The sequence below is a fragment of the Catharus ustulatus genome, chromosome Z, assembly GCF_009819885.2.
Source record: "Catharus ustulatus isolate bCatUst1 chromosome Z, bCatUst1.pri.v2, whole genome shotgun sequence".
NCBI classification, from domain to species: domain Eukaryota; kingdom Metazoa; phylum Chordata; class Aves; order Passeriformes; family Turdidae; genus Catharus; species Catharus ustulatus.
Window position 1 is genome coordinate 27,465,953 of NC_046262.2, and position 25,285 is coordinate 27,491,237.

The 25,285-nt window shown below is 42.4% G+C and overlaps 1 protein-coding gene and 1 long non-coding RNA gene across 6 annotated transcripts in view; one reads left to right on the forward strand and one right to left on the reverse strand.

Annotated features, from left to right (window-relative positions):
• Window positions 1-10,397, reverse strand: part of LOC117010785 — a 118,502-nt gene extending 108,105 nt beyond the window's left edge. For 2 of the 4 annotated variants that reach the window (XR_004420757.2, XR_004420759.1), the window contains exons 1-3: window positions 10,335-10,397; window positions 6,875-9,372; window positions 4,096-4,198 (exon numbers count right to left, since the gene is read on the reverse strand). This is a non-coding gene — a long non-coding RNA (uncharacterized LOC117010785). Of the gene's footprint in view, window positions 1-4,095; window positions 4,222-6,874; window positions 9,373-9,865; window positions 10,062-10,334 lie in introns of those variants that run through there. The other 2 variants (XR_004420758.2, XR_004420760.2) reach the window with 2 other exon arrangements.
• A 62-nt stretch (window positions 10,398-10,459) lies between these two features.
• VLDLR (very low density lipoprotein receptor) lies at window positions 10,460-25,014 on the forward strand. 2 transcript variants are annotated; one of them, XM_033085466.1, is made up of 19 exons: window positions 10,461-10,751; window positions 14,676-14,795; window positions 15,748-15,870; window positions 16,694-16,816; window positions 18,128-18,499; window positions 18,606-18,728; window positions 18,819-18,941; window positions 19,399-19,518; window positions 19,596-19,721; window positions 20,102-20,273; window positions 20,594-20,818; window positions 20,973-21,091; window positions 21,471-21,610; window positions 21,719-21,860; window positions 22,191-22,337; window positions 23,250-23,339; window positions 23,730-23,807; window positions 23,917-24,086; window positions 24,372-25,014. In XM_033085466.1, the coding sequence occupies exons 1-19, from the start codon at window positions 10,538-10,540 to the stop codon at window positions 24,405-24,407; spliced, it is 2,763 nt and encodes a 920-aa protein (XP_032941357.1). In that variant the 5' UTR covers window positions 10,461-10,537; the 3' UTR covers window positions 24,408-25,014. The 2 variants fall into 2 exon arrangements, with proteins under 2 accessions (XP_032941358.1, XP_032941357.1); XM_033085467.2 differs by lacking the exon at window positions 23,250-23,339 and having other exon boundaries at window positions 10,460-10,751.
• The last annotated feature ends 271 nt before the right edge of the window (window positions 25,015-25,285 follow it).

A 25,285-nucleotide genomic window follows, 5' to 3' on the forward strand; every position in this document is an offset into this window, starting at 1 on the left:
GCCTTCCAGCTCCAGCTGAAAAGCAGCATGCAGCACCAACCTTGGTCGCATTCCCATTTTGCAGTTAAACAGTCATGTTCCCAGGCTGCAGTTTCTTGCTGGGGCTGTTTATTTGGAGCCTAAAACCATTTCTGAGCTAACTTTCAGGTTAAAAGCAGGAAGTCTCATTGATTGTTACGACAGTGTAACAACTATGAACAAGGGCAAACCATCAAGTACCAGCTGTTGAAACTGGTGGACAGCCTGGAGACCAGTGCATGACATTTCCTGCTTTCTCCCATCACAGGAATGACTACCTAGAAAAAGCCATCAAAGAAAAAACAGGGGTAGTTTTTCTTGGCAATTTGCACTAATGAAGACCTAGAATTTCTAATTCCCAACAGGAGATGAAAAGGGATCAGGAGTTTTCTGAAGATTTTTTTTGTGTTTTTCCCTGGAACTACAAGGGCTTCTGCTATAGCCAAGCCAAATGCAAGCAGACCTTAACTCTCTTTTTTTCTTTTTCCTCCAAATAACCCAAGTAAAGCTTAGATAAGCCCCCAGCTACATTCACCTGCTGGAATTAGTCAGAAATAGATGGTGTCACTAGCACAGCAACAAATGGAGTGAGATACATAGGAAGAAGGAATAGGTTAGGGTCACACTGGACCTTTCTTGCCTGCTTTTGCTGGTGCTTACACAATAGATAAGCACTGCAGTGCACTTGAACATGACAATGAAGATGATAATGAGAACTTACTCACTGAGTAAGCAACAGTGAGAGAAAAATGGGGTCTGCTGGCAAAACCAGAGCAGAAAGCATACTAATTTTCAGTAGAAAATGAGACAAGATAGACACTTCTCTCACTGGAGCCACTGAGGTTCACGATCCTGGCTGCACAGAGGCATTTCTGTATGACAGCCCATTGGCCCAACATGACTGGCAGCTGTAGAAGGATTTATGAAGATGATGTAGAGAAACAGATTGACTTTTGTAAGTTCTTGAAATAACTAGCAGCTGGAGAAGCTCATCCACGCCACCTAATTTGTCCAGCAGGAACACTCATGGCCTCAGTAACCCATCTGCAGTGCCACTGCACTGCCCTCTAGTTCACTGCACAATTACTCCCACTGTAAGAAACACTCTCTTATGACTTGAGATTTTCCTGTTCCAGCTTCAGGCCATTGCACCTTGTCTTTCTTTCTTCTGAGAATGCAGTTAATTCCCTTCTTTCATTTATACTATTATCTCTGCAATTATTTATAGTCTGTAACTGTAAATCTCCCGAGTCCTCCATTTAGCACAATTCTTTCAGTGTCTTTCTCTGCCGTTTTACTTTTCTATCATCATCCATTACTGGCTTTGCATCATCTCTATTTTTAATAATTGTTATGATATGGGGTCTTGGGTGAATTTACCATTCTAACTGTAGGAAAATCACAGCTATATGAACCAGAGACCCATTATTTTAATACCATTACTTGAGAAAAGGTAGTGTTTTATGCGACAATGAGACTCAAACAGCACAGGCTTTCAAATGGTAAATCACATGTCCTAAACTTGGAGTGTAGAAGCAAAGTTCTGAGAATTCTTGGAATGAATGCCCAAAATATGGCAGTTTCCTTCAACTATATGGTAAGAAATACAAGAACAAGGAAATTTTTACTAAATTAATAAATAACAACGAGAACATCAGTCTGAAAGCAGGATCTCATAACAGAAATTATTGACAAAACCTTTTCTTCAGGTGATAAAGATTCCCTTTTACATATATCAATATAAAATTAAAATTTGAATAGCGGTGCATATTTACCTGAAAATACGCCAAGAGCTATAACAATAATAATAACAATAACAATAATAATAACAGTAATGATGATAATAATAATAACAACAACAACAACGACTATTGGGAAAGGCATGGATAGCATTTATGCTACAAAATGGTTGATGTATTTTGAAATTTTTCTAATCTTGCATTTTTTGATTCAAACCAAAATATATCTGGCCATGTATTATCTGCTGTTCTGAGGATTGAACCATAACCAGTCACTATTTCTACTGTATTTGCTACTAAATTACTTGAGCCTTTGCCAAGCATTGATAAATATGCCCCCAGGAAGTGCCTTCATTTTCCCGGGCATCGAAAGAGGCATTGAAAAGGTGATCTGCATAAGAACATTTGAAAAAGATTTCTACAAAGCCAAGCCATAAACTGAATTTAGATATCCTGGGCTGCTGTTCAGTATCATCACAGCAATATTCTTAGGAAAAAAAAAACAGAGAAGGTAACTGCAGTTGAAAAGCCTAAAGAATCACTTGTTAAATGCAAGCAAGATTTATCTTCTTGTAACATTAGGAGATGCTATGTGTATTGACACTGAAACTAACTGCAGAGATCATGATAAAATGGATCTTCAAGGAGTAACAGAGACATGATAAAACTGCAACCAAGACAAAAACAGAGCTTGGAAAAGATACTTACCTAAATTTTAAAGCATTTTGATAAAATGAAGTAACGGTTACGACTGCAATAGTTTCACATACTAATGATGTGACAGACTTCAGGAAAAAAGGATTAAAATCAGACTGGAACAGAAAGATTCTAATGGGATAGAGCTGGAGTCTGATATGGGCTACCAGACAGGATGGCAGGCACAGTCTACAGCGTTACACGGCGGAAAGATATGTCAGGACCTTGCATTTTTTCCTGAACTTTTCCACATGCAGAAAAACATACTACTGATTGCTGTCAGTTCTGGCTACTTCAGCACGTGAATGATGGGTATATCTTCACCACGCAGCCAATAAACCAAACTACTGTAGTCAAGGGGTTTTTTTCTATTCTATTTTTCTATTTCTATTTCTATTTTCTAGCTGCTAAAATATTATTTGAATGTTCACCAGTCAACTCACTTTAAATCAAATTAGTTGTTTCTTGTAAAAGATCAAATTTTAAAAACTTGAGAGAACTAGAGAGTTCAAGAGCCTGCAATTCCTTCACATGATCATTAAATGCATTAATAAATTTTTAAAAAGTCCATTGCACACACATACTGAATATGATACTATGATCAAAGATCCTCTTTAACTAAATTAATACTTGATTCACTTTTCTATAGAACAATGACAATGCCATCAAGTGTAGGATGGTTAAAGGAAAAAAAGAAAACAAACCAAAAAAAGTGGAGCAGAGATGAAATTCCAAAGATCTTGCTGCGGCAAAGACAGTCTCTATCCTAAGATGTGCTTCAGAAGAACAAAATGAACATTGTTTATATTTAAGAAAGACATGGGAGAAGTTTCTCTAACTGTTCAGCCAGTCACCTACAGTCTCAACTTCAATAATATACTACGTTTTAGAACAAATACAGACTAGAAAGCTTCATAAGCTTCATGTGTGCTTGGAAAATGGGAGAAAACAATTGGGATTTACTAGAATTTGATTCTACCCAGATAACTTCACTCTTTCTTTTAAAAGCCATCTGAATTTTTTAGATAATTAGCTAGATCAAGTTCACATGTCACTCAGTAAAGAACTTAAATGAGACGAACATGGGAAACTATTATTTAAGCAACAAATGCTGGCAATTTGTACAGGAGTTGCCAGATGTGGTAACATTTATTGTTTGACGGGTACATGAGGAGTAATAGTGAAAAGAAAACTTTAGGATAAAGGAGTTTACTAAGAGGTGATCAGCCATGGGACCTTCAAATAGTATTATCACCAATCTTAAACATCACCAACAATGTAGAAATTAGAAAGGAGGTTAACAAAACTAAGGACATTAATTTGGACAGCACATTTTAACAGACAACCAACATATAAACTAAATAATAGAAATTGTATCAACGTCTCTGAATGGCCATGCAGAATTGTCCATTTCTCCCCTTTTATTATAAAGGTAAACTTGCTCCTCAAGATAAATATTTAGGGTAGGTAAATATTTGCACCAGAGGCCACGACACCATCTGATGCTACCAGAATGAGAGCACAGGACATCAGTCAAGGTACTTCCAGCAAAGAAAATTATCAGTGTCAACTTAATGTCAGCATAGAAGACTTTTGAAAAAGTCCTCCCGTAGAGCTCTTCGACCCCTGGAGCACCACCTACCTTTCTGTTAAGTCAAGCCCAGGAAAGGTGGATTCAAGCTGGGAGAGGGCCTGATGATCCGAATCACAACGGTTAGAGGATGGGTCTCTCAACAGTGAAAAACCTAAAAGAGTTTGGCTAGTTTAGCTTGGAAAAGAGAGAGCAAGAGAAAACAGGGAAGAATATAAGGCACAGTCACTGAATACAAATCTCAGTCTCAGAAGCAACAGGAACAAAACTAACAGACTAAAGAAATTCTCTGTGTAAATTAGAAGGAAACCGAGTAATGGAAACAAGACATCAGGGTGCTCTTGATAAGGTTTACAGTAAACAAACATTGTAAGCAAAAACCAATCAAGAAACCCTCCTTTTCCCTTTGAAATCAGATGTAACAAGGAAACAATAGACCTTAAAATGGTAGAATATACTTATATCTATCCTATCTGGGTATGCCCAGGCCTAAGAAAGCTGATTTTCAACCTGCAGAATTGAAGTTGGAGTCTATGTGCTGCTAAAGGCAGACACATTTTATTATACATATTATACTGCTGAAATAGAATCAGAACCTGTATTTCATGGCATCATTTAATTACACAGAAGCAATTTTCTTATAAGCAAAATCTAACAATATTTCAGTATGCAGAACAATAGTATCTTGGTAAGGCATCAGTACTGATCAATTCCAATGTAAGTTAAAATATAAGGGAATGCTGTTACATTAAATTTCCTCAGTTTGTAAATCTGTCTGCCACTTCTTGCCAAACACCACCTGCAGCAAAGACAAGCTTGACCATTTGCCTGTCAAATATTACACCTCTTCCCTAGCAAGAGTATCCAAAAAAAGACTGTGAAACTTAAACATATGGGGTAGAGGAAGGGCTAATGAATGAAAATGGCAAGAGTTTACAACACCCTTACTGATGAAAAATGGTATTTGCATTTGAAATGTGAGTAGGAACTGCAGAGTGTAACAACGAATCATCTTTGCAAGAATTATGGGACATGGAAAACACAATCCACTGTTAAGTCCAAAAAATTGATGAGCCCAGGGCAGTTCTCTCACAGTGTTCTTAGCTTGTTCTTTTTTTAATCAGCAAGTCCCACAGTCTACCTGCACAGAACAGTGAGAATTTCCCCAGCATGGTTCTCTGCTGCTTATCCTTACACAGAGGTACACACAGGTTTTCTGCAACATCTGTCACCTTATGTGTAAACCAAGAACATCTTCCGGGATTTCTGTATTCAGGATAATACACTGTATTCTGTTTCCACATTATCCTCCAAATCTAAACACTCCCAAAACAATGCAAGAACATCATTGCCCACTCCAAGTTTGCCAGTAATGCCTTGTTCCCCCTTCTATTTTTTATCCTTTACAGGTACAACACCACAATCAGAAGTTTTACCCCACTTAATTAATTACATTCCTTATTTTTAACGTAAACCACATCATTTTTCATCCTTACTAAAGAAGAAAACAAATCTTAATATCTTTCTTCACTATTAAGTTTTTTGGAACACAAATGTCAGATTTACCATGTGCATGCGCACTGCCACAAAGATGAATGCATAGACTATTATACAGTGTACCTTAAAGAAATACAAATTTCAAATTCCTCTTCTTCCACTGGAAAACTTTGCGAACATGCACTTCTGGTGGAATTTTAATATGTTTTCATCCTAGCAGGTTTTCTTACAGGAAAATCTGATCAAAATATACTCCAGCTTATGTATAATAAATCTTGCAGTATCAGCAAGATCAAGTTTTATTTGGTTTACTACTAAACATACAAAATTGGTGTTACATTAGGGCACAATATTCTAAAGTGTTTCTCATTTCTGAAGATAAATATAAAAAGTGCACAGCTGCGAAACTGGTAAGGGTATATTCTGAAGCCACATTCTATGCCACATCTGACAGAGAGGGAGGTTCTTCTTTTCCCAACTAAAATTTTATCATATGTTACCAAAAAAAAAACCAAAAACAAACAAAACAAACAAAAAAGCATAATGGAAATTTTGATTCCAAAGTACCACTTACAATTCACCCATTTCTAGGCTTACACACAGCACAGTACCACAAATGAAATGCGAACCTGTGTTTTGAAAGCAAATTAAATGCTTCCAAGGTTCCGTTCCTAACATGACATAGCTATTATGAAGTCTTCTAACACTGTAACACCAAGAAAAATGCATTTGTGTTCATATCACACGTGCTCTCAAACAGAGGAGCCCCATTAATAAGTGACCATACGAAGAAAACTGACCAGTTTGTAGTACAGAGGAGGAAATCCTGTCCTCACAGAAATCAGCAGCAAATTCCAATTGGTGTTGATATTGGGAATTGCATCCATTGTTTTAGCCATCGTGAAGAATACAGCTAAAATAAATAAGTATTTTCTAGCCTCCTTCAGAATTATATGTTTCTTGTACCACTAACAATTTAAAAAAAAAAAATTTAAAAGTGGATTTAAATCACCAGTGTAACTTAAGGTCTGTCTCCTTTTTACAGCTTAGAGGATGATGGTGGGTAAAGGGGACTTTTCTGTGAGTTCTGATTCACTTGTAGATATACTAAAAAACACAGAAATGGTGCATTTTTACTGGAAAGTTGTGTATGTGTTTTTTTGTTCCCCTTCTTTTTGTGCAAAGCTGCAGACAGAACATGGACATGAGCAGGACATTTTAACAAGAGTATAAACCTTCACAGTTTGCAGAGAAGCCTTCCAAAAAAAAAATAGGACAATTTATCCCTCAGACACAGACACGCAATCACATGAATCAGGATTCATGCACATACCTATTTTAAATTATTCCCAAAGGATGCATTCTCTCTCTCTCATCCTCTGCACAACTCCTCTGAAGTCAGCAGTACAGATCCTGGCTCTGCACATCCAAAATGTAGCCATGAACACATCTCCTTCATTTACTCTAAGTTCAGGCATGCAATCTCATAAGCAGTTAATGTCTTTAATGCCAGCACACAATGAAGAAAATATTTCTGCAACTGATCCTAACACTGGGTGTTATCGCATAATACATAGTTGCTGCTTTTTCTACCCAGAAGGCTTTGCTTTTCTTTATTAGATTAGGCTGAATGTTGCAGACACATCCTCACTTCATGTCCTCCACCAAAGGAGCCGAAGGCAAAAATCCCATTGATTTAAGACCTGAGGCTGAATTAGTAATCCTGGTGCTTCACGTGTTCATTTAGAAATGGAGGCTATGTGGTCTTTAAGGTAAAAAGAGAAAGGAACAAAACACACTGAATTCATGTTACGCGTACTCCAAAAGGTCCTTTCTGTTGTTTATTTTTTCTTGTAAGTTGACTTTACACTCTTGACCACCAGAGTAGATTAATTATTCCAAAGGATCCAAACCAAAGGATGGGACCACTTATCTATTTTTTTGTAAGTCCAAATGCATTAACCAAGGTATTGATGTTGGAAAGTCTCAGGGAGCAAATATCTGCCACAATTCCCAAAAGGAAAGGTAATATGATGCCTTTTCTTGTTGCATCATATTTTAAGGTGAATGCAATGCCTAAGTGTTTGCTTAGCTTCTTGCCAGTACTTTCCAGCTTTTTCAAGGAAACATCACATATTCAAGAACATTCACCAGTTACGGCCAGAAAACAGGATGGAGACTTGGAGACTTCACTAACAACAATTAGCAGAAATAAAACAATTACACATATTATTTAATACCATATACCACCTGACTATGGGAACTTGCTTAACTGAGGTGGCAATGCTAGGTTTCCCTTCACAGTTCACTCTCTGTACTGAGGTGCACTTTCCTATCCACCTGCTGTCTGCAGCTTCCTGACTTCCCCAAAGTTGAAGAAGTTTAACTCAAATATGTATACAAAAAAGAGACTGCAGGTCACTAATGGAAACAAAGCAAATGTTAATATGTTTTCCCTGACAAAATGAATAAAGGCGTTTTAATTACAAGAGCCAGTTCATATTGCTTACAAAATTCAGCACAGTTCCTAAACCCTGGGTACTTTCCTGCTGCTATTGCCCTATGTGCGTGTATTTTCAAGCAACAGAAACCCACAATTTTATCCTGTTCTCCTGTAAGGATATATTATGGATTGTATCCTTGTATGAACTATTCATTATACACACTGCAGATGCCCCAGATACCTTTCCATTCCCACATGAAGCTTGCTTTGAAAGACTATAGCTGCTGCAAAGGCGTGAAACTTCAGTGCAGATGGCTCCCATCTTGCAGACCATCTCATAGCATCCAGTAGGATTCCTGCCCCTTTCTTGAAGAGAGTTCCTGTAAGGATAGTGCTACGGATGGAGAAAACCTTTCTGTCTGAGATCCCTTTAAAGAGATTCCACCAAAATCTGTGGATTATAAGATTCATGCACTAACTTACTCAAGCACTTTAATATAGCTGAAACAGTAAACATTACTTTATACCAAGTTCTGCTTTGGAGTCCAAACCCAGAGGTATATAAAGAGCTAGGTACATCCCAGATAGAAAATTAGACACCCATCACAAAGCCAGGTGGAGATGCTCATGGAGCAGCCATAATGCAGGGCACAAAGAATAATTTTCCTCTCTCCAGTAAACCTGTATCTTCACAGACAAGCAAGGAAGGTCATCAGCTACCAGGATACACCTATGTATGTCCAGCTCTGTATTTCTGCATGACTGGAGTCTTCTTATGTATTGCTGCACTCAGGATATGTCTTATAAAATATTTCTGAAAAGACAGTAGGACATTTATGAACATGTGGTTCAGCTCAAAGCACAGCAGACCATGCAGCACTGAGCACTGAAGGTAGTACGTTGCGTTGAAGATCTGCAATCAGAATTATGTTTTCAACATACTTACTTATACTACGCCACTTTCTTGACCATCCCAGTCAACCCCTGTGTACACAATAGATTTTTCTTGCTTGAAGCAGCATATGTTTGCAAGAACAAGGCTGTAGCATCTAATGCCACATACCAGGCAGGCAGGGAAAACAGTCTTTGTCCCTGCAGCCATGAGATGGAAGAGCTGTAGGAAGGCAAACACTAGGAACTGCTCTCTTCATATTTACACACATATGAAAAATACAATCCCCAGATGTACTTCAGTTACATGAAATCAAATCTTGACTTTCTAAACAAGTCTGTGATACATCAATTATTTGCCCATTTGGATGGTGTGTGCAGTCGTTAATTACATGAACTGCAAGAGATAATCCACTCCAAAGTTATTCACGCCGTAGTATGGCTTGTCTTTAGTGCAGTCATGATACAAATGGATGTGAATCAGAAAGGGCTTCATTCTGCAAATAACACACAAAGAAATAAAATACGTTATGACATTGAGGAAGCATGGAAAATCAAAGATACTCGCTTCACTGAAGGAATCATTCATGCTACTGGAAAAGACTAAGTATTAAATCCTAATAAATCAGGACTTCGTTTCCAAGGGAAGAAACAGCAACCAGCTTTTTCATCATTTTTGGATGGACCTGCTTGCTGAGGTTTGTATGTGCACAACAGTATTAAAAGCACAGCACACAATACCACCGTGAACTAGCAAGTCCATAAAAATACTTTTTTTTAAAAAGCAGAGTTTCGAATTCTAAGAGTGCCGTGTACAAATGCAACTTTGCATTTTTACCAGCCTTTCTTTTCTAGCTATATTTCATCGAGACAGAATTGAATGTACAAAACGCTACAAACGTGGTATAAAACTACCAATTCGCGTCCTTAAATACATTTTGTGAATACACGAGTTTGACATATTGTTTTGTAAAATTACTCATTAACTACCATCTCTCGATCGGATTACGCAGAAGCGCTTTTCTTTCTCTAGAGCCGCGCCTTCCTCGTTTTAAAATCAGGTTCCACTACAGAGGGAGGGAAAACCGCACAAACACGCGAGCATGTGCGCATGGGGCCGTGGGCACCGCGTGGAACAAACGCTTCTCCGGAGGCAGCCAGAGCGCGGCGCGGGTTTCGGCACGCCCGGACCGGGGGAGCCGCACCCCCTCCCGCGGCCGGCGGCAGCGGCGCTGGGACACGCAGGGGAAACAAAGCCGCCCTGCCGCCGCGCCTCCCGACTCTCTCCCGCCGGGACTGCCGCGCTCCGCCGCCCCGGTGCGGGCTCTGGCAGCACGGTCGCACAGTGCCCGTCCCCGCCCTGCGGAAGGAGGGCCGGGCGGGGGGGCGCGGGGGGCTCTGCCCGCAGCACAGCTCCGCACCGCTCCGCTCCGCTCCGCGCCGCCGCAGCGCCACTCACCGCGCCGCCCGTGCCCCGCCGAGCCGTGCCGAGCGGTGTGCGGGCGCGTCGCGGCGGCCGCAGGTGCCGCGGAGGAGGTAGCGGGGGCGGGCGGTGCTGGCGAGCCAACCGGGGCCCGGCGCAGCGCCGTGAGTCACCAGCGGGCACGCCGGGCGGCCGGGCGGCTGTTATAAGAGCGCCGCGGGGACGGCCTCCCCCCGTGCATGTCTCCGGCTGCCACCTCTGCTCCTCGGCTCTCCGCCCGCAGCGCTTGCCTGCCCATGCACCCTGTCCCCGGTGCGGCGATGCGGCTGCACCGGCAGCACGGAGACCCGAGCGCCCCGGCCGACAGCCGCGGCGTGGGGCGGTGGGCGCTCCCGCGCTGCTGGGCGCTGCTGCTGCTGCTCGCCCTCGGCTGCCTGCGCGCCGCCGCCGACGGTAAGTGTGGGGCCGGGGGAGTGGGCTGGGGCGCGCACTGCCGGGGCAGCTCCCGCCGCTGCCCCCCGCGGCCATCTCGTCGCCCACCGCCCGTTCCTTTTGCCTCGCTCTCCTTATTTTCTCCCGCTCTTTCGGGCTGCCCGCCCGCTGCCGAGCGGGGCGGGCCCGGGCTCCCGGGTGAGCAGGGGGCGCTGCCGCCGCGCCGGCCCCGCCGTCCCCCGTGCCCAGCGAGGCGCCGCCTTCCCCCCGGGGCCCCGGGCGGCGGGAGCCGTAAAGGGGAACCGAGCCCCGGGAGCCAGGCACCGGCTGCGGGAAGGGTCTTGCTCCTTCCTGATCGATGCCGAGGGGCTGGGGCTAACGCCAGAGGGTCGGGAGCATTGGGGCTCTGTTGTGGAGGGGCAAAGAGGAGCGTTTGGGAAGCTCGCGGCGTCAAAGGTGCTGTCAAACTGCGGGGCAACTTAGGCTTTGTTGCCCAGCGGTGTTGGCATGGCCCTAGTTTAGGGTCCAGGGTGACCACTGTGAGGCATCTCCACCTGGTGGCAAGGCGGGGTCGCTGCTCCCAGTCGCGCTGCTCGTAGCCTGCTCCAGGGCTGCCTCCCGCCGCAGAAGCTGTTGCCGCTATCGGCTGGGGTCCTGCACACCGAGCCAGTTGGATGGTCATTTAAAAATATTTTAAGTGCAAGTAGTAATCATTTGGCTGACTCCTTTCTTCCTTGAGGAGCTGAGCTCCACCCTGCTCTCTCAGGTAGGAGGTGGGCAGTTTAGGTCTGCATTGTTGTGTGCTCTTAAATCTCCTGACTGTTGTCCTAAAGTAGGCCTAAAGTGTCTGATCTTGGCGGTTGTTCCTTTAACAGTGTGCAGTAGTAATTCAGACACCAGATATGTCGGGTAGCCCTGCCAGCATGTTGTTGTATCCAGTCCTCATAGAAAGAGAGAGAATAGAAATGTCTGCCTTGTCACCTCTCTTGTAGGTTGCTCCCATGCCTGATCTGCAACAGACATGGTTAAAAGAGCTGTAGAATGAAGGACCAAGCTGGCTGGCACTGAAACTGCTACTGCTCTGTGCTCAGAAATCATCACAAGAGATACGCAGTGGAGGGTAATTAGTGGGCTAGCTAACCAAGTTATTCTGATTGTTCCTTCAATTTGAGTCAGTGGCCCCATCAGCTCTCTAGTGGTTGCAATTGCTGCGGTCTGGAAAAAGCCTAAGCTAGTTCCTATATGAGCTCTCGAAAGGTTTCCCAATCACGGTTGGAAGCTTTTCTGGGTCTTGGTGTCAGATGACAGTACACAAGTGTCACATGTTTGAAGCTGCCCAGACAAGTAATCTGGCAACTTGCTTAAGGGGCTGAGACTTACAGTAATAGCAGAGATATGAAGAAAGTTAGTTTAACTTGGGTAGTCAGTGTAACTGCTCCTTCACCCATTGCTGCTTACGAGCCAACTTCTACTAAGAAGTTACCTGGGAAACAGCAAAATGTGTTAGCAATCCCAGGCTTTGACTGGTTCTCGACATTTTTCAGCCTAAGTTGTATTTTAAGAAAAAGAAAATATGTGAAGGTGCTTCTGCTGTATGAAGAGCACATAAAGAGGCGCTTTAAATTAGTGGCTAATTGGTGCTGATCCAAAAATCACTAGATGTCTGGTCACTGAAGTTGTGACTGAGGTATGACTGCATTGCTTCAAATTGCAATGGATTAGACTGGTAGTACCTAACTAAATGGTTACCTGGCATTGTAGAATGGTGCTTGGTGTAAGACAGGGGGTCAGAGTTACTGGCTGTAACTAACCATCTTAACTGGAGCTCATTTCAAGAGGCTGACAGACGTCTTCAGGAGCAGTAGCAGATGCTGACCTTCACCTTTGTGCACCTGTGTGGTTGTTAGGCCTTGTCGATTTTTTTACTTGTTTGTGGGCTAAAAGTAGTTGCTCTGACATTTCACTTGGTATCAGCTGCAGAAGCAATGATACCTTCTTGGAATGGCTTGTTGTTAGGATTGTAATTGTAAAGTTATAGCTGTTTCTCCAAGCTCAGCTATGGCTTCTGTTAACCTTGTGCGTAGCTTCCCTGTAGCATTTGGTCAACATGGTGTTATGTTTGTAAGTCACTAGTAAGCCTTTTCTGGTTACTCTGGCTTGAAATAGAGTAACTAAGGACCGTGTAGTTATTTTGGGATCTCCTTAGTGGCAGGTTTAGTCTAATTCTCTGTATGCTATTTTGGGAAAGGTTGACTGTTCCCACTCAGAACGCCTGAATGAGGAAGTCCCGAAACTAGCAGGAGTCAGTTGTTGCATATTTTATGTAGTAGTGCAGTAAAACCTGAATTATGTCACCAGGGCTCACATCTCTGACCATCTAGAGGTTGCTGGACAACAAGGTATGAGGCCTAGAACAAGCTTCCAACTGTGGCAGCTACTCCCACTCTTAAGTGGCTGGGGTGTGCTGTCTAGCACAAGGCGAGCTAATTGACAGCTCATGACCAAGCAGCAATAGTAGCTTTACAAAACTACCCTGCTGGAAAGGACATGCTGGTGTAATTCCCAACCAGAAGAGGAAATGGGGGAATGGAAACAGCATACAGGAGAACTGGTGTTCTGATTTTTGGTACTTTTTGAGCACAGTTCCCATGAAAAAAAGTTGTTATCTTTGTTCTAACAACTGGGCTACTGCTTTACTCCTCCACTGAGGCTACTAAAACATTAGCTGAACTCAGCAAAGATGCTGTTTCACATCTTAGATTGTGGATTTACATGAGACATTCAGCAGATGGAAGTGCTTGTGTTGTTCTTGCTTTTACTGTCCAGCGTTGGTGGAATACCTTGTGTGATGGCTGGCATATATAATGTAAAATAGCTGAGTACCTTCCTTCTGCTTGGAAACTGTCTTGCATTTTGCAGGTCATACAGAGAGGATATAGAATAGCAGATAATACTCTACTAAGATTTGATGCCCTCTGAGCTCTGGAATGCCTGGACAAAGCACCCTCACCAATGATGCAATAAACCAAAAAGGATCAGGAGTCTTGCATCGTGCTGTAGGCCTGTGCAGCCAATACTGATGCACAGTCTTACGCGCTTGTCTGTGTGCATTAAGTGGGACAGCTCTCGCTTAGATGCTGAGGATGCAGGCTGCTGCTTTTAGTGACTGTTACAACAGGGCTTCCAAGACAAAGCATGTTACCTTGGGAGATGGGGTCATACAGTTGTAGAGCTGAATACACTCTGGAAAATGCACTCTAAGGATCTTTTAGAAAGCAGTATCTTATTCAAGCGTACTAACAAATCAAGACCAGTTGTGACACAATGGACATGATTTCAGAAGAAAGTGGTAAGTGTGATGCTAAAAGACCAGAGTAATTTCTTTTAGTGTATACCAAGGAATGTAGAGACATAGCACCCAGAGGGGTGCCACTGTTTGAGGAGTAACATAAAGCATGAAAACTTGCTCAGCTGCAAAGCAGTTACCTAAGCTACCTTTACAGGTGTCTTTTGGATTCTGCTCTGTTAGTAGCAGAGCTAATCCAGCTTGACATTAATCGTATTTAAACCCAGTTTGCTTAAAGTTTGAAGAGTTTTGAGGAAGTGATGCTAGATGCAAGACAGCAGAAGTAGTTGTGGGCACACATTTTTGCAGGCTTGATCCTGTCTTGAAGAGGAGAACTGAGTAAGAATAACACTGAGACTGTTTGCTGCTGTTTTGCAGGTGGACAGTTATGGTACTTAAACTCTGCACTTGTACTGTGAAGGAAAGCTTTTGATTCTACTTTTATGATTGAATAGGGTGGTTGCAAAGATTTGGATCTCAGATCTGGCTTCATGTTGATGTTACGCTCTTTATTAGGCTGAGTAGCTTCTTGATCAGTGGGGAAAGCGAGAAAGTATTGCTTAACTGTATCGAGGCTTAGGTTCGTTTTTTCATTGAAGGTGCAAGAACAAAATGTGAAGAATCCCAATTTGCATGTGGTAATGGGCGCTGTATTCCTCAAATCTGGAAATGTGATGGGGATGAAGACTGTTCAGATGGCAGTGATGAGAGTGCTTGTGGTAAGTAATCAAAGTAATACCTCTGTAGTAGTACTTGCTTGTTGGAAATGGGGACTTAACAGTGTATCACTGGAGAGATGCTTATGCCATCCAGCACTTCTGGCAGTCAGAATACAAAGACAAATTCCTTAGAATAACCACTTGTGGTTCCTTGTATCCATCTGAAGCAACTGAATTTTCCTGAGTGTTATCTAACTGTCCTGAAATTGGCAACCGAGACAAAGCTTGTGACCAAAATTCTTCATTTGTGAGAATGATGACTGACAGGAACAGAATAGAAGCCTATTCTCGGTTGTTTCTTGAATACATAATAGAAAATATTTGCTATTAGCACTCTGCTGTTGACTATTCCATGGTTAAAAGCCCTGTTTTATATGTGAAAGTGATTCTGCTGTGTTTCCTATAAACATTAAGTCTAGCTTTGGCTGCCAACCCTTGCTTTCAGCAGACACAGAAGCCAAGATAGATGACTAGGTTTACTTGGAGACCAGGCAAAGCACACTCTATATCCATCACCTAGTGTGGTTGAACTGCCAGTCTCCTCAAGCAGACCTAAACTATTACCCTAGGGTTACATAGTACCATGCTTCTGTAATGACAAATCAAATACCTTGACTATAAACTCAGAATTCAAAACCTAAATATTAATATCAACAGACCTTTTTTTAACTCAAGTCTGTTCAAAGCAGCAGCAAATATAGACTAACCTGCTTAGTCTCCTTAGCAATAGTGGTCCTTAGTGCCTGATTAGATGAATATAAATGTTTTTCTCTGCACAGAATAATTGTAGGAAGTGCTAAACAGCACTGTTTACTAGGTTGGTGGGGAATAACACCAGGCACTCATGAACCAAGGATATTTAATAACTTTCTAGGGCAAAAGAGCTGATCCCTGTTAGCCATAAATAAGTTAAGCCCTGGTTTCTAAATAACTGTCTTTTTCTCCCTTGCAGTGAAGAAGACATGTGCCGAATCTGATTTTGTGTGCCTCAGTGGTCAGTGTGTGCCTAACAGATGGCAGTGTGATGGGGATCCGGACTGTGAGGATGGGTCTGATGAGAGTTCTGAACTGTGCCGTAAGTGAACCTGGCATGGTGTTGTAGTCAAGCCTGTGGGAGGAGCATTTTGAGTTCTCGCCTGCTTGCAGTCTGAGCAACTTCCTAAGTGATTGGCCTTGTCAGGGTCTTGCGGAAACTTTTCACTGCTGGCAAGATGCAGAACTGAGTGGGCATTATTGCACTTGTACTGGAAAGAGAAGCAAGTACCAAGTTTTACTCACAGTCAGAAGCAGCATGTAGAACGTGGCAGGCCTGACTGTCACTGTGGCTTGTCCACCAAGTGATTGCTGTTCTCCAGGGCAGCTACTTTGCAAGTGCAGTCCCAATACTACCAGAGCTAATGTAGGGACTGAGTATCTGACTATGTGTTGGTTGTGGGAAGCAGTAGTGCAGAGGCTTGACTGGGAGGTGTCAGGATTAGCAGCTCTGGTCTGAAGTATCATAACTCATCAAGCAGTATAGGTCCAAGAACTGTCATTTTCCTGCATCAGTAGGATCCATAGTGGGAAATACTTCAGCCCCAAGTCCTGGCGCATTTTGGCATTACTCCTCCCTACTACTACTTGTTGTAGCTCAAGCTGCTACAGAGCAATTGGCGTGCAATCACAATGCTACTACTACAAAGGTACCCTTAAAATACTGATTTCTTAGGAACTGGAAACATGTTTTTTAACTGAACAATACAAAGTAATAGAGCTTTTCTCATCAATTTGTACGGACTGTTGGCATGTAAATAACTGCAACTTTGTCCAGACCTGAAACCTTTCAGGCTCAATTTTCAACACAAATGCTGAAACCCAAGATCAGTAGCTCTTAGATTGAACTTATTTTTTTTCAATAGATGCAAGAACATGCCGGGTAAATGAAATCAGCTGTGGTCCTCAGTCAACTCAATGTATCCCAGTGTCCTGGAAATGTGATGGTGAAAAAGACTGTGACAGTGAAGAAGATGAACAGAATTGTGGTAAGGAGAACAACAGTAGCTGCGTAACTCTATTTGCAATTAACTTGTCTGGAAAGGAGCTGGGCAGTACACCTGGGAAGATAAGCTTTTGGTAGTATCAGTATCTCTCCTACATTCATTTTGTTTTGGAGCCACTTAAAGCAAACTTTTTCTGACACTCCTCTAGCCTGCTGAGTTAAGAACTACAATAATGTAAGCTTTTAAATGTGTCTTTCTTCTCTGCTAATTTTGGCAGTGGCCCTAGGTAGCTTAGTCACCTGGCAAGCCACCTGTCAGAACTTGTTCTCTGGAGAGTTTCTGAAATTGCTGCTTTCATTAACAAATTAATTGTCTCCTAAAGTGTAGTAGCAACTTTGAGCTGAGGCCATAACTGATCTACTTTATAGCCAATCCTGAAATATCTGGGAAGCTGAATGTCTGCTGTTTGGGTAGCAAGGGGCAGGAGGGGAAGGAGGCAGAACTTCAGGGTGGTACTCAAGTAGAGCTGCCACTGCAGCATTAGAATCCAGGATTCCTGGCTTATTCAAAAGAACTTGCATGCATAGGAGTTTTCTGATGTGTGATGAGATATATTTGCTGTAACCAAAGCCACAGGACTGGCTTCCATCACAACCACTTTGCTTGGATGGCCTAATGAGACACAGATCTTCAGACTTTTGCTATGTGTCATTGGAGTTGCCATCTTACTCAGCAAACTAATGCCTTAATCTACAAGTAAATCTACAGACAGTGTTTCTAATGAAGCTGATAAAACTCTGAGCTGTCAGCTACATTGTTATTAAACCAGCATAATTTGTACTGACATAAATTGCTTGGGTTTGCTTAACCACAGGATCAATAGAGGCAAGGTTTTGATGTGTTGTCCCCATTGATCCAGGCAAATGGGCCACTGCTGTCCTGGGGACCATCACAAAACACTTTAATTTCAAACTACAGTACATGCTAACCGTCAGACTATCTTAATCTTAGTCTGTACTCTTGAGTTAGCAATTCTCTTACCTTACATCTTTGGTTCACAGGGTTGGACCCTGTTTTCTGAAATACTTGCAGTCTGAAGTGCAGGACAACCTAGCTACTTCAGAAGGTTATTTTCACTCAGTAGTTCAAATCCGATACCTATCACTTACAATGGCCAGTGGCAAGGAGGATGGTCTGTGGAGTCAAAGTGTGCTATAGGTGGACATTTAGGCTTCCCTATTGTCCTACACAGGATGCTCGTCTGTGAGCTAACAGCTGCCAAAAAAATGCCTTCACACGAAAGTCAGCCTTCTTGTGATAATGTACTAATCTCTCTTACTCCCATTACCCCAGGTAATGTGACTTGTAGTCCAGCAGACTTCACATGCAGCAGTGGGCAATGTATTTCCAAGAGCTTTGTCTGCAATGGTCAAGATGACTGCAGTGATGGTAGTGATGAGCTAGAGTGTGCACCTCCTACCTGTGGAGTTCATGAGTTCCAGTGCAAGAGCTCGGCTTGCATCTCCCTCAGCTGGGTGTGTGATGATGATGCTGACTGCCCTGACCACTCTGATGAGTCTCTAGAGCAATGTGGCCGCCAGCCTGCACCTTCTGTGAAGTGCTCTGCCAGTGAGGTGCAGTGTGGCTCAGGTGAATGTATCCACAAAAAGTGGCGCTGTGATGGAGATCCCGACTGTAAGGATGGAAGTGATGAAATCAACTGCCGTAAGTTCACTTGGTCCTTCTCTTGGAAGTACTGCTTGACTCCTCTTTTATTTCCTTTGCTTCAGTAAACCTCAGGAGTAAAAGTCTGTAATGACTGTGTCCTCAGCTTCTCGGACCTGCAGACCAGACCAGTTCAGATGTGAAGATGGGAACTGCATCCATGGGAGTAGGCAATGCAATGGTGTGAGAGATTGTCTGGATGGCACAGATGAAGCAAATTGTAACAATGGTAAGTGTGGAACTGAGCAAGAATTAAAGTCTTTTGCAGAATTCAATCTGTTGAAGCTGGTAGTCACCCTTACAATCTTCATTATGTCAGTTATTCAGTGCTCTGGGCCTGGCAAATTCAAGTGCAGAAGTGGAGAATGCATAGATATCAATAAAGTATGTAACCAGCAGAGAGACTGCAAGGACTGGAGTGATGAGCCCCTCAAGGAGTGTAGTAAGTAAATAAACTCTTTGCACAATGTTGACTACTAGATATACTTGGGTATAGCCTCTGAGTTGTCAGGTGTCGGCTGGAAGGCCCGTTGGCGCTTCTTGATGGCAAACTTTCAACTGAGGCCAACCTAGTTATAGGCTAGTTTTATCCTAGTCAAACTGGCTGAGAGGATCATTTCTCTATAGCCAGGAAGGCACTTGAATGCATTAGAAACACTGAAATTTCAGGAGCCTCAATCTTTATTCGTACCTGCTTGTAACACAGAGAAGGTGCTGGTAGCTGAGTGATTGTGAATTTGAGGGAGTTCTCTTGCATGTGACTTGAAGTGCCAGAACAGTTTCTCAGATGTGACAGGCATTGTTAGAAAATGAATGTGTACCTGGTGAAGTGGTCCATGGCTAAGTCTATAAGACTAAACATGCATGCCTTCTCAGAAGTGGTCAACTCTGTCTTCTAGATGTCAATGAATGTCTGGTGAACAATGGCGGATGCTCTCATATCTGCAGAGATCTCATTATTGGCTATGAATGTGATTGTCCAGCTGGGTTTGAGCTTCTGGACAGGAGAACGTGTGGAGGCAAGTATCTAGTAATTTAATATAACCTCTACTGGGGGTACTGGAGTTGAGCATAAATTAAATTTTTGTTTTTGCAGATATTGACGAATGTCAGAATCCTGGTATCTGTAGTCAGATCTGTATCAACCTGAAAGGGGGCTACAAATGTGAATGTAGCCGTGGCTATCAGATGGATCTTGCCACTGGGGTGTGCAAGGCTGTTGGTGAGTATTGACATAAGACTTTCATATCCCCACTTTAAAATGAGTCACAAGTGATGCACTGTTTATATTACTGTGTTTTTTACACTAGCTGTTGTGGTGTTACTCATCAGTGTTAACACTTTGAATGATGCCATGATACAGTACTTAAGGCTACCTGGCATAAACTGCTTCTGTCTGCTCCCTGGGCAGGAGGATCCTCCCTGTCAAGTTGTGGAGGGAGAAAAGGATGAGGTATGGTACAGCCAAGACCTCTGTCAGCATCTACTACCAAGTGTGGAATGGAAAAGTATTAAATATGATGACTCTTAACACTTTTTGTAAAAGAAAAGCATGTGACTGAGTATCTAGAAGTACAGATAACACTTGAGCTCTTTTCACAGGGAAAGAACCAAGTCTAATTTTCACCAACCGTCGGGACATTAGGAAGATTGGCCTTGAGAGAAAAGAATACATTCAGCTTGTAGAGCAACTAAGAAACTCTATAGCTCTAGATGCTGATATTGCTGAGCAAAAGCTTTACTGGGCAGACTTCGGCCAAAAAGCAATCTTCAGGTAAATCAGCTTAGCTTCTGAACCGAATGTACTTCCCTAAACCATCCCATGTTCTTGTTGTCTAGTCGCTGGTAATGAAAACTAGATTCCTGGCATCCTAAAGAGAAAATACAGTTGATGCAAGTTCCCACAGCTAGTGCTGTCCCACAAAAAGTGCCTATTGCACTTCCTAGTAACTGCTGCTGCATTTGTACAAAAGGCACTTTGTGGGAAGTCCCACATGCATCTTCTGCCTGAAATCTTGTGCAGAATTTGCTGAGGTGCCAATGGATAGTATCTGCAGAAGAAGTGGTTGAAAGCAAGTAATTCTTGTCTTCCAGTGCCTCTATTGATACCCGTGATAAAGTTGGAACACACATCAGAATCTTGGACAATGTACACAGCCCTGCAGGAATTGCTGTTGACTGGGTTTATAAGAACATCTACTGGTCTGACTCCACTGCAAAGACCATTTCAGTGGCTAGCCTCGATGGCACAAAAAGAAAGGTTTTGTTTCTCTCTGAACTGAGAGAGCCAGCTTCTATTGCTGTAGATCCTATCTCTGGGTGAGTATTTGTCCAGGCTCTTTTAAAAGAGCAGACCTACCAACTACATGTTATGATAACTGACTTAGGTAGCCTTTGCTAGTTACTGGTCATAATAAAGAGTAATACTACACAGTACTATAGTGCATCATACAACATAAATTCTGCTTCACAGCTTTATGTACTGGTCAGACTGGGGTGAGCCAGCAAAAATTGAGAAAGCAGGAATGAATGGATTTGACAGACAACAGCTTGTGACAACAGAAATCCAATGGCCTAATGGAATTGCTCTAGGTATGTTGAACTTGTCTCTGTTCCAGAGGTGTTCTGGAGCTTTAGCAATTTTTTTGCTACAAAAGCCAAGGTCATTCTTCAGAGAACTGTTTTTTCAGCTTCTGAGTAAGGGAAGTGTCTGTATGCCTGAAGACACTGCAACAGGCATCAGCACTTCTCAGATGCTAAAATAGTAACTTTTCCTGAACTGCTCTATATTATAGTAGAGGCACAGGCTGCATAGGCATCACTGTAGCAGCCCTCTGTATCCTGGAACGGTAAGAAACTAGGGCAGTATCGCCACCATTCTCAAGCCTGTGTGCATTTCAATTCTTGTAGCAAGCTTTGAAGGTTTCCTCCATGTGAACACTAAATATATTTGGTGTTTTCCCCCTTCTAGATCTTGTAAAAAGCCGCCTGTACTGGCTTGATTCTAAACTACACATGCTGTCAAGTGTGGACTTGAATGGCCAGGATCGTAGAATTGTACTGAAGTCACATATGTTCCTTCCTCATCCTCTTGCTCTAACCATTTTTGAGGTAAGAATGACTTCCTGTAGTCATTGTCAGAAGTCCTCTTCTTGTTGGTATGTGTCAGGAATGATGGGGCTGATAGCATCATGGGGATGCAATGACATTGTCTTCTAGGACCGTGTGTACTGGATTGATGGAGAGAATGAGGCAGTCTATGGTGCCAACAAATTTACTGGAACAGACTTGGTTACCCTAGTGAACAACCTCAGTGATGCACAGGACATCATTGTGTATCATGAACTTGTTCAGCCTTCAGGTAATTTCAGTTTATAGTTAAGTCAGTGTATACTTATAAGAAGTATACTTACAAGAAGTCTGCCCTGCCTGGATAGTGCCAAATGGTATCCCTTCACTGTGTAGCTGTCCATTTCTATTTCTGCTTGGAGTTTCTAACATAGGCAGCCCCACGGGGGTTGAGAGGTCTAGTTACAATTGCTCTGTCTTGGGCAGAGCAGATATAAATCTGTAATCAGCTGAGATAAATAATTCTTCTAGAACAATTACTGAGCAAACACTTCTGCTACACATCTGGAGCATGAAGGCTTACTCCTTAATTGTTCACTCCTTAATTCACTCCTACCAACAGGTAGGAACTGGTGTGAAGAGAACATGGCAAATGGAGGCTGTAGCTACCTGTGCCTGCCTGCTCCTCAGATAAATGAACATTCTCCAAAGTACACCTGTGCATGTCCTGCTGGGTACTTCTTGCAGGAGGATGGTCTGAGATGTACAGGTACTGTAACACAACTGACATCTTTCCCAGAATAAATGGGGAAGGAGTAGGAGAGTATTGAACCTGTTAGTGGGAAGGAAATAGTGGTATAGGCTAACAGCTTTGCTAAAATTAATCTGATGTAATTAATCTTGGAGGGGAAGGTCTTATGCATTAATATGGCCCTCAGTCTGCAGCTGCTGTTCAAAGTCCATGCTTTGCTTCTGTGTCTTCATCATCATTTGCAACAAGATCTTGTACCTCCATGGCTTTCTGCAGACAGCAAGCCCAAAGATGAAACATACTCAGCCTCTTATAAAACAGGCATATAAACTGACATGGCTGTACATAAAAACACAATGTTTAAAAGGTGGTTAGCTAATGTTGCTGTCCAAGGAAGTTTGTATGTCCTTGTTGGTCCAGGTGACCATGCTGCTGTACTACTGTTGTCAGTACTGACTATGCTGCAAGCTTGCTTTGTTCAATGGAGTGGAACTAGAAACTCCAAGGTGCCACTGACTATTGTGTTTTGATTCTGACTGCCACAGAGTGCTAAATGCAAAGATGCTGACCTCCCTTAGCTGCTCTAAAAGGTTGCTATGGGTATCAAAGGCTGTATCTAACAAGTAAACTTGTAAAAATAAAACCTTATTCAGAAAACCTTATGTGAGGGGGTGGGATGACTTACAACAGTTGTGACTTTAAAATGCCTGTAGTTGTTTCCTGATTAACTGTCTGGCCTTGTTCTTTTCATCAAGAACTCTGCTGAGGGTATGCTAGTGAAATAGTTAATGTCAGTGTTCCCACTGAAGCTAACAAGCTGCATGATCATTTTTGCCATCTGTAAACCTTCACTACCATGGCTCTCATAGCAAAGCCATTGCAGAACTTCAGGATTAACTGATCTATAATTAGTTCTTGATCTATAATTAGTTTCAGGTACTGGAACAACTGTGGCTTACACTGAGGCTAAAGATACCAGCACAACAGAAAAATCTCCAACTGTTGGACTAGTTCCTGGAGGTACTGGTCCCAATCACTCACACTGCTAAACATTAGAGAAATTAAATGCAAACTGACCAACTAGCCTACTTGGGAAGTTTTTTCCTTTGCATGCAAATACAGAACACAGGCCAGATCATTTGTGTAGTGTAGCAGCTGGAGCATGTGTTAAACAGATTTAGTTCTCATAGGATAGTGTGGAACATGTAGGTTCCATGAAATCCTAGGCACGCTCAGTGAAGGTGAGCAACAAAGAAAGCTTCCAGCTAATACAGGATGAAGCATGTTAGGTTGTTCTAGAAGTGTGCTATTTAGAAGCTAATCAAACAAGAGCTTCTGGGTTTGGGAAATGCTTGCACATGACAATTTGCCTATCGCTACGCAAGCTCACTGCATCAAATTCTCATGCAGGATTCAACACTAGTAGTACAACCTCTGAAGTAACTGCAGCTGGAAGAACATCAGCAGCTTGGATCATTCTTCCTGCTGGTGAGTACAGCATTTACTAGCCTTTTGGACCATATATGGTGGCACATACCACTCTTAGGAGCTTGACCTGACTCTACTCCATGTTTGCAATCTCTTCATCTCCCTGCAGTATTGCTGATGATGGCTGCAGCAGCTGGCTACTTCATGTGGCGTAACTGGCAGCATAAGAACATGAAAAGCATGAATTTTGATAATCCAGTCTACCTAAAAACTACAGAAGAGGACCTCACAATTGATATTGGAAGACACAGTGGTTCAGTAGGACACACCTACCCTGCAGTAAGTAAACCTATTAAAAGACTGCCTAATGATGCCTGAGTTGAATTTGGGAAAGGTCTCTGCTTTTGAAAGCTGCTGGCTGCCAACAAAATACTTGGGCTGAATCAACTGACAACTTTACCCTATAATCAAGGTTAAAGTTGTGGTAGGTAACTAGTGTCTGTACCTGGGATGGAGTAATCTGTGCTGAATGTGGTCACTAGCCTGAGGAATTTGCTATGATGTGTGTTGCTTTATGTCTTTTATTACTGCAACTGTAGCTAACTTGTACTTACTGTTTTACAGATATCTGTAGTCAGCACAGATGATGATATGGCATGAGCACTGGATCAGCAATCACTTTCAGTTTACTTGTGTCTTACACTCTTTGGGGATAGTAACCAGGTTTGTGGCTGAAGGACTTCCTCCATTCTTGGAAGAAAGAAGATACTTTCTGTATTTATGGAACACTTGTGTAAATAGTTATTTTCTACAGCTTAACAACTCTGTAAATACCTGTCCACAACAATTCAGCTGTTCGTGGTTTTATCAGTAACCCCTGGGTTGGTTAGTCAGTAAGATCACTGACCAAATATAGAGCACTTTCCATAGAAAGCCATATTCCAGCCACAACTTGTGTAACACCTGTACATATGTCTATAGGCCACTTGTAAATAATTATTGGAAAATCACTACCAAGCACTTTGAAATACTTCAGATGTAAATTATTGTACACTCTCTTTTTCAATGATTGGGGCAATGGCAATAGGAAAAAACGGGTTACTATGATTGCCAAAAATTTGTAAACATGAGTAATTTTATATGTATGATTGTTTCAGTCTTGTCTGTTACCTCTTAGAGGTCTACAAGAATGAATGATCTCTAAGAAACCACTGTAAAACTCAAATGCAGCCAAGGGGATAAAAATAAAATAAGTCAAGCAGTTGAAGTGTTGTTCTCAATTATTATGTTAGCACCAAAGTAAAATGATGTATCTCCTAAGTTGAAAGCTTTAGCAGGCTACACTACCACTGCCAGCCAGATCATGAAATATTTCTTCAGTTACTTCAGCAACATTCTAGGCAGCTAAGGCACTTGCCAGGTACCATGTTTGTTCTTGAGACTAATAGTCTGCACAGAGTAATGGACAGAGTGGCTCTCCTATCACAGAAGTCCAGCTGATCAGCTAAGTTACGACTGACACTGGCTAAAATTACTCG